Consider the following 13,204-nt stretch of genomic DNA (forward strand, 5'->3'; position numbering starts at 1 on the left):
TAAAAATCATAAAATGGAAGTTTCTACAAATGAAATTTTGTACAAATAAAAGACATTAAACGTGAGTGAGACCAAACCACCATTACTTCTCCTTCTCTCACTCTAACACCAAACCCTCTCTCTCTCTCTCTCTCACACACACGCACAAACAAAATTCACCATTGTATGTATCTCCTTCTTATCCTTCTATCACTCAAAAGACCAAAATCTCTCTTGCCTCTCTTCTCAAACCCTTTCACTTTCTCGTCTCTAAAAATGTACTCTTCTAACTCTCTCTTTCAAAAACAATTATGTTTTAAGTTAGAAAACAAACTCCAAACTTCACCTCCTTCGAATTACAAGCAAACACACACTAAAATTCTCTTAATTGATCGAAAGACCAAAATTGTAAAGAGTATAAATATGAGTTTGTTACCGATTGCAACTAACTTTTTCATTTCAAATTTTCCCACTCAATTTCACTCTCACTCTTTTCTCTCTCTGGTTCATTGCTCTTTCATCCATGGTTTTCCCTCGAGGAATGGCTTCAGATACTGGAATCTACAACCTCCATGATTTTTCAGGTTCTGTTTAACTTTTCCTTCAACATTTATAACTGTAATCTATTTTCAATTTCAATTTTGCATTTCTATATTTGCTATGAAGTTAGGTTTCGGTATTATTATCAATTGAATTTTGTCTTAAATTCTTCATGATTTTATTATGGTTATGTTATGTATGTAATGCAGTTGTCTTGAGAAACATGCAATTGTTGTATAGTTGAATTCAATTCATGTTATAGAGGTAGCATAGCAATAATCGTTCTTGTTATCAAGATTTATGTTTTCTTCACTTAGGGATTGGTGTGTGTGATTCTGAATTTGATGGAAAGCTCTTTTCTTAAGGCATTTCATATTTACTTGTTTGTGGCTGACCTAGGGCCTGTTTGGATTGAGTTATTCGATCTTATCTACTGACATAAGTTTTGTTAGACTGTTTTGGAGAACTTATGAAACCAACTTAATAATCTGTTTTCACCTTATTTTCATAAGGCCTCCAAGATAGCTTATGAAAACACCTTATAACCTATTTACAAAAAATAAAATTAACTTTATTTTATTTTCTGTGCCAAAGCTGTTTTATAAGACTTATACATAGATTTGCTTTTTCATAAGACTATTTGTGCCTGTTTTCATGGAAATCCATATGATAGCAGTGGCAACAAAGAGTCTTTTACTTGAGCATTTTTGGAATTAAAACAGTTCAGTTCCCTTAGATCATAGGTTTTAGCCTTCACTTCATTACCGATGTATGAGCATTCTATAAATGTCTGATGTGATAACTGGATTCTAGAAATCCATGATCATGCACAATGGGATAGATGTTTGTTATGACTTGAATTCCATGATCAAATGCAATTGGTTCCTATTTTTACTTTCATTTTCTTTTTTCATAATGCCTACCTTGCTGCTCCTGATTTTTCGGATGCGTATTTTTTTTTTGGGGTTAAACAGTACAATATAAGTTTCTTTTTAAAAGATATCCAGAACTTGCTTAGATTTAAAATCTTCAGTGTCTTTGATCTGTGTTAGATACTGGTTCAGATGTGAAGAAATACCGATGATAATTATCTGTTATTATCAACAATGAAGTGAGTTTCATGGAAGTCCATCTGATGGCAGTGGCTATAAGAGTCTTGTACTTTTAGTGATATAACTAATATTTTTTAATATTATTTTGAAAATGGAGTTCAGTTCCATTAGAATATAAGGTTTAGGCTTTGCTGCATTACAGATTTATGAGCATTTGGTAAATATCTGATTTAAGTATGACAACTATGTTATAACTGAAATTAGATATCCATGATCATGCACAATGGATTTTCCTCTTTGAGACATTTGCTTTTGTATTGAAGAGATAGACATGGTGTACCATTTAAGCTAGTAGCTGTTAAATATCCGTTTTGAATAAAGCTTGTACATTTAATGCATTTAGTAATTGGTGTGGGTTTTCATCTAATCTGCCTAGTGATGCTGGATGATTAAGCAATTACTTTCGTTTCTATTTGACTAACATTTCATATTTTACCTACCTGGTAGTTTTGCTTGTTTACATGACCATTTGTGCCTGTTTTCTTTTTAATGGAAAGTGGAAAAGAATCCTGTGGTGTAGGAGTATTAAGTGTTGAGCAATGCTATTGTTTACGAAACTTATAGGCAAGAAAGCGAAAAATTGCTCTTAGAATAATGACAAAAACAAAATTGTGGTACATAGTACAACACGTGCGCCATTTTGCAAAATTATGGGCCCAGATTTATTCTTTGCTTATGAAAATGTTAGTCAAGTATAAATGGGACAGTCCTTTATTTATGACCACAAATTTGAAGTAGAACCTTCTATTAGGTCGTCATTTCTACATTACTCCTAATGATTTTTATCTAGCATGCAATAATCTAAATTTAAATTTAATCTAGCATGTATTTTGCTTGAAAGTCCTAATAATGCTAGGAAACTGCGCAAGGGCTTTGGCCTTGAGTCATGTAACTATCATATCTGTTATTAGGAATGAAATAACTTGCATGGAAATCTCATCTGATGGCAGTGGCAACAAACAGTCTTTTACTTGAGTATTTTTTGAATAAAAATGGTAGTTCAGTTCCCTTAGACCATAAGTTTTAGGCTTTACTTCATTACAAATGTATGAGCATTCTGTAAATGTCTGTTGCAGAACTTTTTCACTTGAATTAAATTAGGTATCATCTCTAAAATTAGATATTAAATGATTCTATTTTTTAATCCACCACTTTCTGAAATTAGGCAATCAAACTATGTACTGTTGAAATTTTGCTTTGCTACTCTTATGCTTAATTTGTTTGTTATTTGTTAATCTAGGTTTTTGTAATCAAAATTCCTTGTCAAAGGAATTGGTTCTGAAACGCGATAAAGATGAGTTAGAGCTGGACGTCATAGAGGAGATCATGGCTGCTTGTACCTACAATAAGAAAAAACACCTCTCTAACGAGGAAGTTGGAAGAGTTATGGTGGAACTATTGGGTAAAAAGAAGATTGATGATTCTGTTTTAGAGGAACTTAGGAAAATGTTAAATGACAGGCCATCATGGGTTAACTTTGTAAACTGCATGTTAGGATTTGACTCGGTTGGAACATTTGCTAAGGAATTGAGCATGTTTTGGACTCTTTACAAGGCATTGCAGCATTCTCATTCTGTAGATTGGAAACATAATGGTGTCATAACACCGACATGTGCAATGTATCTAATCGATAGATTAGCACTTCAGGCCTCACTTTGGAGCCAAGGTGACTACCTCTATGCCACTAAGTCAACCGTGGTTGAATGGATACTTAATGAGAATATCGAGAAATATTCAAACATACCGTCAAATACATCAGATCATCTCTCACATGGTTTACAACTAATCAACGAGTTTCTGTACAATTTCCTTGATTCATATACTATCCACGCTTGTGGTCAGAAAAGTAGAATGAGATGGATGGATAACACAAAAGGGGATTCGAATGTTCAAGATACCGAAACTGATCTGGTTGTATGGCTGACTGCAGCAAAATGTTTGCTGCATATAAACCGTGGTTTCAAACTCTCTGGGAATATCCATTGGCTGTTGCAAAATGAAGGGATTAAAAAAAAATTACCCTTGAAGCTTTTTGACACTTTAAGCAAGGGTTTTGTTGAGAAAAATATCAAGGAGGTGGAGCTGGTGGCTATATCGGATGCTCTGAAGCTGTTGGAGAATCCACTTGTCATTGTGGAGTTAAAGAGAAGCTATAAGAAAACAAACAATGCTCCAAGTTCTGCTATTCTTCTGAATTTTGAGACTTGGCAGGACAGGAGTAATTTGTGGAAGGAATTATTTCCCTTTGAAGTGGATCAGCAGATCAAAAGTGAGAAGAGGAAGGGCATTGAAAAACCTTCTTTGAATAACAAGATGAAAGGGAGTGAGGCAGGTTGCTCAAGTGAAGTGGAGCAAATCAAGAGAGAGAAGATGAAGGGCCCTGAAGAAGCTTCTTCAAAGAAAACTGATTTCAGTTGGTTGGATATAATAACGAAATTCGATCTTGACAATGGAAAAAGCGAACGGGCAAAATTGGATCTCATGCGCTACTAGGTATGTGGTGAACTTAATAATCTGTTTTCAGCTTGTTTTCATAAGACCTCCAAGATAGCTTATGAAAACAACTTATAACCTATATACAATATAAAATTAACTTTATTTTATTTTTTGTTATAGAAATTTAGCTTATACACAAGTGCTTATCATGCATGATAAACACTTGTGTTATAAGCTACATATAAGATGTTTATCCAAAAACGGCCTTATCTGGCAACGTTGGTTTTTAAGTGATGGGGTTTTCCCTGAAACTTCTATGTGATGCTGGGAAACTGTGCCTGGGATATGAGTTATGTTGAAATGTGAAATGAAATTCATGTTGATCCCACATGGAATTGGCAAGTAGTTTATTTTTGGTTTCATGTTCAACTGGTATATGCTTATCATTTTAGCTGCATTTGTATGGGTAGAGATTGCAGCTGCCATGATGTACATGTTGTTTATCGGTTTTAACTATATGATTATAATCTTTTTGAATGCCATTGCTCTGTGATTTTATGGCAAGATGGTTATAATATTTTTGAATGCCATTGCTATGTTATGATAGATGTATATGAATTGAATTCCATGATCTAATTCAATGTGTTTGTATTTTGTTTATATTTGTTTTCTTTTTAGTATTTAGTGATACCTATCATCCTGCCGATTTTCAGGAAGCCCATTTCTTTTGGGTCCAGAAATACACTTTTCTTTTAAGTCTTTTTTAAAGAAATTCAGAGCAGGTTAAGATGTAAGATCTTCAGTGTCTATGCTGTGTAGTGAGTCTCATACTTCGTATTGGATTATTCGATAAATTTGAATTTAATCTAGCATGCATTTTGCTTGAAAGTCCTAATGATGCTAGGAAACTGCGCAAAGGCTTTGGCCTTGAGTCATGTAACGATCATATCTGTTATTAGGAATGAAAAAAATTTCATGGAATTGCGATCAGAATTGCCATATGATGGCAGTGGCAACAAACAGTCTTTTACTTGAGTATTTTTTGAATAAAAAGAGTAGTTTAGTTCCCTTAGACCATAAGTTTTTTATGCTTTGCTTCATTACAGATGTATGAGCATTCTGTAAATTTCCGATGTATGAATGACAACTATGTTATAACTGGATTCTAGAAATCAATGATCATGCACAATGGGTTTTCCTATTTAAGATGTTTATTTTTTCTATTTAAGAGATAAACTTTTAAGCTAATGGCTCTTCACACGACACTATTTTAAATGATACAATTTAACATTTTATACAATAATTTTGTAATCTGGATCTATTTGGTTAGCATTAGTTTTATTTATATTTGACCGCCGCATTTTCATGGCATCTATATTATTGATGTCATTGTGAGTTTCGTATAACACTCTTTTCTAAAAGCCTTCGATACTTACAATAACTTTTGTGTTCATAGTTGCCTAGTTCTAGCAACATGCATTTCTAGGTGAAAGGCTTTGAGTTCTGTTGAACTGTGAAATGCATTTCATGATGATCCCTCCTGATGGAAGTGGCGGATTGTTTTCTTCAGTTGTCATTTATGAATTGTTTCATATTGAGTGAAGTTTCAATTGACTATTATTTTGAAATTGTACATCCTTGTCATTTTAGTAACTTAGTTGCATTTGCATCTGCAGAGATTGGAGCTGCTATGATGTACCAGTTTTTAACCCATTTTAATCCAAGGCAAGGTAATTATAATCCTTTTGAATGATGCTTTTGCTATGTGATAGACGTATGTTATGACTTGAATTCCATGATCAAATGCAATTGGTTCCTATTTTTACTTTCATTTTCTTTTTCATAAAGCCTACCTTACTGATCCTGGTTTTTCGGATGCATATTTCTTTTGGGTCAAACAGTACAATATAAGTTTCTTTTTTAAAAAGATATTCAGAACTTGCTAAGATTTAAAATCTTCAGTGTCTTTGATCTGTAGCAAGGCTTATACTTCATATTGGATTAGTTGATAAATATGAATTTAGTCAACCATATATATTTTTCTGGTAAAGTCCGAATGATGCTGGGAGACCGGCAAGGGCTTTGAGTGACATAGCTATCGTATATGTTATTATCAACAATGAAATTAATGTCATGGAAATCCCTTATGATGGCGGTGGCTGCCTTGTACTTGACTATATTTATTTTTATATTATTTTTAAAGCGGAGTTTAGTTCCATTCGACCATGAGTTTTGAACTTTGCTTTATTACAGATGTATGAGCATTCAGTAAATGTCTGATTTAAGTATAACAACTATGTTATAACTGGAACCTAGATATCATGATCATGCACAGTGGATTTTCCTGTTTGAGTTATTTAATTTTCTATTGAAGAGATAGACACGGTGTACCATTTAAGCTAGTAGCTGTTAAATATCCATTTTGAATATTAATCGTGCACATTTAATGCTTTGATTTAGTAATCTGGGTCTAATTGGTGTGGGTTTTCATCTAATCTGCCTAGTATTGCTGAATGATTAAGTAATTACTTTCCTTTATATTTGACTACATTTTCATATTTTACCTACCTGGTAGTTTTGCTTGTTTACATGACTATTTGTGCTTCTTATTTTTTTAATGGAAAGTGGAACAGAATGCTGTGGAGTAGGACTATTAAGTGTTTCCTTTCGATGCTTGAATTAAATTATAAAAAAGTACAAGAGCTTTTTGATGATTGCTTTCCTTGTAACTTGCATATTCTATTATGGATTGGATTGCAGGGTGACAACTATTAATTGTACGGCTCAAAAGAGAGGATAGAGACAATGCAGGAGCTTCTTCAAAGAAGCTGAAAAAAGAAACTGAAAATGACTGGAGTTTGTTCAAACGAACTTAAGAAGAAAGCTAATACTGAAAACAGATTTTCCTTTTGAATCTTTGGAACAGGCAGATTATTAGACTTGCAAAATGGTGGTAGAAAGGTTTAGTACATAATGGTGATGCATATATGGTGATGGTTGATACTAGATTACTAGTGTATGTCTATATGTTGTGCTGTGTCTTTGAAGTGTCTATATGATTCTAAAACTTGCATGTCTATATGCATTTATATGCGTTCTTTAGCATCATCTATGTTGTCGTGTGTATGCAACAGAAAGGTACAGTACATAGTGGAGTTCAATGCATTGGCTACATATAAATAAATGAAGGTTTTTTGTTGTTAAATGTCGAAGTGTGATGAAATGATTTTAACGACAAAAAAAAGAAGTTTAACTTAAGATATTATAGGATATGAAATGCAGTATTATAGGATATGAAAAGCGGTATTTAAACGGTATATAGAAATTTAACATGTACTGCATTGATTTATGTATATAGAAATTGATTTATATTAACTTTTTTGGATGTAATGAAGTGTTATAGGATATGAAATGCGGTATTTAAAAAAAGTGGTACCTATAATAAATAAATAGCAATTTTCTTAAAAGCAATATCCATTAGCTTAAGATTCAGAATGGTAAATCGAAATTCCAACCGAAAGATTAGTAAAGAGAGGAGTTTTTTTTTTGTTGAAAGACGAAATGATAATATCTACTAGAAAATCACATATAAGTGGAGATTTTTTTTTTTGAGACTAACAACATTAAATAGGACAAAATTAATATATTTTTTACAATAAAGGATAAAGTTAGTTAATTTTATATAGAACCAATGAATGAAATTTACTTTTTGTTTATATTTGAAATTTGAGTAGTGAAAATTTGATCTCTTTGAGCAAATAATTAGGGGTTTGCATCCTAATTTTTGTATTAAAAAAAACTCAATCCACCTCATGTCTCTATAGGTTGACTTTTTTTTTATCAGATTCTCTATCAGGTCTTTTAATGCATAGATTATCAAACCGAATAAAAATACATAAATTACTTTTTTGCAGGGAAAAATACATGGATTATTTTTTTGAAAGAAAAAATACATGGATTAATAAAACCAACAAAACGCAATGCACATTTGGTATATACATTATTACAAATTAATCTAAGGCGAATCAAAGATTGAGTTTTGTTAGCCATTACCGCAAGAGCATTAGTTAAAGAATTCATAAATAAAATTGTCTTGAAAATTTGTATTTTTACTTTAAGCAATAATTACGCTACTTCTTATATATATATATATATATATATATATATATATATATATATATATATATATATATATATAAACCCACTTGTTTTTGTAGTTTAATCAATATTTCTAGACATCGTTTAACATTCTTCTTCAAATTTTAAAGAGTTCTCTTTACGATAAAATTTAAAGAAATGTTAGGAACATTTTTTTTCCCCTTTCATGGTTCTAACCAACAATCATTTAGGTGTAGATGTGTCTTACAAATTAAGTTCTCAAGCATATGCTCTTATTGAGTGAATTAATATATCTCTCACATTTTGGGAATGAGACCCATAAAAATTCAAATTGATTTCACTCAATAATGTTGGTAACACTCCTCTATATACATATATCATTCAAATTAATATATCTCTCACATTTGAAAATTATCTAAATGTTGTTGAGTCAACGTTACATTCTGATGAATATTTCCGAAATAGAAAACATTGATCACTTGGAAAGCTTAGTCAAAATGTTGTTTTCATGTACTTAGAAAGCTTAATTCTGCTCTAAAGGTACCATTGGCTCAGTTATGAATAAAAAGTTTGGCTTATACTGCTTAGTTTTAAGCTTAACACCCTTACCTTAACCCTTTACAATTTAGAATGGAGAGAATGAGAGGATTTTTTTTTTTTCTTTTTTTCTTTGGTCTCTTTAGGTAATTATAGGTTCAGTTCTAATTCCCATGTTTCCCCTCCTTACATAAATATGCACTAAGTGATGAAATTAACCATTCAAGCCCTCTTAAATAATTTTTTCACTTGTTTATAAAATCCACATTATTACTATTATCTAAAAATAAAACTTTAATATCATTTTAACTATTAATTAGATCTCAATCATGGATGTTTTTCTAATACATTACCTTGAATAAAATCATGTGTTTTGTTTTTTTTGTTGAAGGAATAGTGCAATCATGTGTTTGTTTTGCATATTCTTTGAGGTGGATATGTAAAAAAAAAAAAGATTACATGTTGAGTCAGAATCTCTAATATCAATTATATTAGCCGAGTTATAAGCTGGTGTCAGAGTTATAAGCTGGTGTTAGCAGTCATACAATCTCTAATATCAATTATATTGGGTCAGAATCATAAAAGCATTACACACAATTTATATTGAATAAACTAGAATAACTTTCATAATGATTCAGAGCTACAGATTACATGGTCATGAGTTAGAACAGAATCATCTATGACCTAATCAATGGAAATTAGCCACTCATAATAAAAGAATTTAAGCAACAAGGTTAAAAGAAATTACAAAGAGATGTTTTGCTCATCAGAATTTCTTCAATCCGTGATGCCTACTGTCTTCTATCTCTCTATGCGTGCGTGTGTCTTGCTTCTGACATCCATTCTTTCCCAAAACCGTCCTTTTCACCGAAAATCAGATCCTCCCCTTATGTGTTGTGCAGCTGGCTTTATATATATCCTTCTATATTCTAAAGTGTCATTTTCCTTTTGTTCCAACTTGTGGCCTCGGGTCAAACATCACTTTTGGGTCAAAGCCCAATTGCCTTGTTTCTAACCTCACGTGCTTCCCTTTTGTTACAATTTGTAATCCTTTTCCACATTAATTCACAAACCATGTTTTTGTTTATTCTCTACTAACCATATTAATTTACCAATAGAACATTACTTGACTCATTAAATTAATAACAACAATTTATTTAAAAGGACTCTAATTTAAGTACTAAACTAATAAAAATTGACTAAAATCTCAATTAAAAGTGACTCAAAAAATAGTGTATGACTGACTATCATCACAACCCCAAATTTGAACCGTTACTTGTACTCAAGGAACCAACTTAAAATGAAAAATAACAGTAAAATAACACTTACTTCACCAATGGGCATATCAAAAGTTCATCTCCCTAGTTAGCAAGTGATAAGCTAACTTGCTTGGTAACACATCCATTCCACAACTTCTCGCAACAATATTGAAATATAACATGGTTCACTTAGTCGACATGTAGAACTATACTATATTACCAAAACTTGAAAAATTTCTAAGAATCAATCAAAGTCAATATTATGTACACTTTTAAGGACTTTTTAGGTTATAACGGGGCTTAGGTTAGGGGTGGGATCATTTGGAAAGTAGGTTTAAGAAAACAATGGAGTTAGACATCATCCTACTGATCTAAAGCACACCACAGACCACAATATCATATCAGGGGACTAGAGATTTTTTTTTATTTTTACTAAATGAAACAACTAATCACTTTTTGACTATTAAGCATTTTTTTTTTAAGCTGCAAATTTGACAATTCAGCTTATTTTATCATGCTTATTATTATTTTTATAGCACAAAGTGATTTTCTATTCCGCTCTCTAGTACCCCTACCCCAAACTTAGAGTGTTGCTAGTTCCAGGAGCAACCCCAAACTTGAACTTTTCAAAATAACACACATAAACATGCCTAACTCCAACAAAATTTTGGGTACATTCCTAAAGTCTCTAGGCTTGTAATGTGGTTAGTCACCGAAACAAGGGGTCTAAATCCTAGTGGCTCAACTTGGTTTAAACAAAGGATAATTCAATATAAACAAAACAAAGGTGGGCTACAAAGGCTCAAGGTACTAGCAATTTGCCTTAGTGTGTATAATATATGACCAATCAATTACAAAGAAAAATCGCAAATCATAGAAATAGCATCTACATGGAAACACTCATATTTGTAAAAATGAAAAATAAATTTCGGCCATAACCTGACAAGCTGAGGTTTCTGGAAGTTGTGGTTACCTAAGCATCTTTTCTGCCGTACGCTTCCCTTATAGATCATGCAAACACTACCTCCTTTGAACTTTTGACAAACCATTGATGAAATCTTTGTTACTGAACCGGTAACTTTAAAAAAAAGTAAATTCATTAATAATAAACGATGAGTTATTGAACAAAATAAAATAAAAAATAAGAACTGACGTGGACTTTTTTTTTCGTCCATCTTTTCACTTTTTTTTTTCTTTCTTCTTTTTTTTTTTTCGTTTTTTTTTTTACTGAATATAAATACCTGGAAAAAAAACATTAAAAAAAGGATGAGTTGCCTCCCATCAAGCGCTTTCTTTTACGTCATTGAGCTTGACGCTTCAACCACTGTTAGGGTGGCAAATATGACAGGAAAAATATATCATCCTTCTTCTTCGTTTTGTTTGGTAGGAATTCCATGAACTTCATAGAAAGAAGCAGATGCTTCCATGCTCCCATTGTTAAACTTTTGAAATTTAAGCTTTCCCACCTTAAAGAAGGATATGTATTCATTTGCACATGAGTGAGTTCTTCAGACCCCATTTGCTGAGACTTCAGGTAGAGACCAACCCTCATTACTTGTGGATTGTCGTCCACCAAAGTAGCTTGACACTCAGTCTCCATCTCAACCAACTTTTGCTGAGACTCGTATGCTTTCTCAACAAGATTACCACATTGAACTTCAAATTTCTCAAATGAAACTTGATTTGACATCAAGAAACCATCTAAAATATTTTGAAGTTGAGAGTTATAATCTATGTTGACCTCTTCATGCTCTTTTTCTTTAACTATGAATTGCTCCTCACAAAATAGACCACCATGATAACCTCCACAAAATTCACAAGTCATACTCAATCTTGTTTCCAAATCCTTTATATGTAGAGAGATCATCAATTTTTCATAATAGAGGATATTGATCTCTTCAGAATGAACTAGTAATCGACTATCCCACATGGCTACAAAACTCAGAGAAACCTTTCAGTAGCAATGCACAAAGAAATAGATATGACGAGCATAAATCATAATATTTTTTCTATATATAAACAAAAATATAAATGACAGAAATCCTAAATAATAATAACGAAATTGCCTCGTTGAAATAATTCAACAGTCCCCGGCAGCGGCGCCAAAAACTTATAGAAAATTAGCAAGTGTACTAATTTATATCGAAGTAATAATTTAATTCGTATCCACAGGGACTGTTCTAATCTCTACTTAGCAATTTCATTAATATTTAGGATGTATGTAAATGGGGGTTGCCCTAGGCAGTTGGTTTGATTGCATAAAAAGTAAATAAATGACTGAAGAATAAAATCGGTTTGGAGATGTGTTTAAAGAAGGGATTAAGTCTTTCGATTCATCTGTCCATCGCTCATTAGTAATCTGCATCTAAATCATATGATTGCTATTCAGTTTACGACAATTAACAAAATAGCTCAGGTCAATCCCTTGACTCAGAACCCTCTTTTCTAATTATAATTCCCTAATTCCTCAGGTGAACCTATAATCATAAAAGCATTACGCACAATTTATATTAAATAAACTAGGATAACTTTCATAATAATTCAGAGCTACAGATTACATGGTCATGAGCTAATACAAAATCATCTATAACCTAATCAATGGAAATTAGCCACTCATAATAAAAGAATTTAAGCAACAAGGTTAAAAGAAATTACAATGAGATGTTTTGCTCATCAGAATTTCTTCAATCCGTGATGCTTACTGTCTTCTATCTCTCTAATGCGTGCGTGTGTCTTGCTTCTGACATCCATTCTTTCCCAAAACCGTCCTTTTCACCGAAAATCAGATCCTCCCCTTATGTGTTGTGCAGCTGGCTTTATATATATCCTTCTATATTCTAAAGTGTCGTTTTCCTTTTGTTCCAACTTGTAGCCTCGGGTCAACCATCACTTTTGGGTCGAAGCCCAATTGCCTTGTTTCTAACCTCACGTGCTTCCCTTTTGTTACAATTTGTAATCCTTTTCCACATTAATTTACAAACCATGTTTTTGTTTATTCTCTACTAACCATACTAATTTACCAATAGAACATTACTTGACTCATTAAATTAATAAAAACAATTTATTTAAAAGTACTCTAATTTAAGTACTAAATTAATAAAAATTGACTAAAAACTCAATTAAAAGTGACTCAAAAAATAATGTATGACTGACTGTCATCAAACAGGAATGTGATTAATCAAAAAAGTGAAACTGTTTGTTGTTAAGAACTTTGTTAGAGTC

At 32.1% G+C, this 13,204-nt stretch overlaps 1 protein-coding gene across 2 annotated transcripts; it reads left to right on the forward strand.

The window, feature by feature from the left end:
• Positions 1–75: 75 nt before the first annotated feature.
• LOC11428459 (uncharacterized) lies at positions 76–7,272 on the forward strand. Of its 2 annotated transcripts, none has more exons than XR_003006667.2 (4): positions 76–563; positions 2,872–4,124; positions 5,744–5,797; positions 6,828–7,272. XR_003006667.2 is itself a non-coding variant. In XM_003622840.4 (4 exons), the coding sequence occupies exons 1-2, from the start codon at positions 503–505 to the stop codon at positions 4,122–4,124; spliced, it is 1,314 nt and encodes a 437-aa protein (XP_003622888.1). In that variant the 5' UTR covers positions 76–502; the 3' UTR covers positions 5,744–5,792; positions 6,828–7,272. The 2 variants fall into 2 exon arrangements, 1 of the variants encoding a protein (XP_003622888.1); XM_003622840.4 differs by having other exon boundaries at positions 5,744–5,792.
• The last annotated feature ends 5,932 nt before the right edge of the window (positions 7,273–13,204 follow it).

The sequence above is a fragment of the Medicago truncatula genome, chromosome 7 (assembly GCF_003473485.1).
Source record: "Medicago truncatula cultivar Jemalong A17 chromosome 7, MtrunA17r5.0-ANR, whole genome shotgun sequence".
NCBI classification, from domain to species: domain Eukaryota; kingdom Viridiplantae; phylum Streptophyta; class Magnoliopsida; order Fabales; family Fabaceae; genus Medicago; species Medicago truncatula.

Bases quoted from the DNA above. Each gene is read 5' to 3' on its own strand.
- LOC11428459 (XM_003622840.4), top strand. From the start codon at position 503: ATGGTTTTCCCTCGAGGAATGGCTTCAGATACTGGAATCTACAACCTC. The intron at 564-2,871 runs GTTCTGTTTAAC...TTGTTAATCTAG, and splicing joins CAACCTCCATGATTTTTCAG to GTTTTTGTAATCAAAATTCC.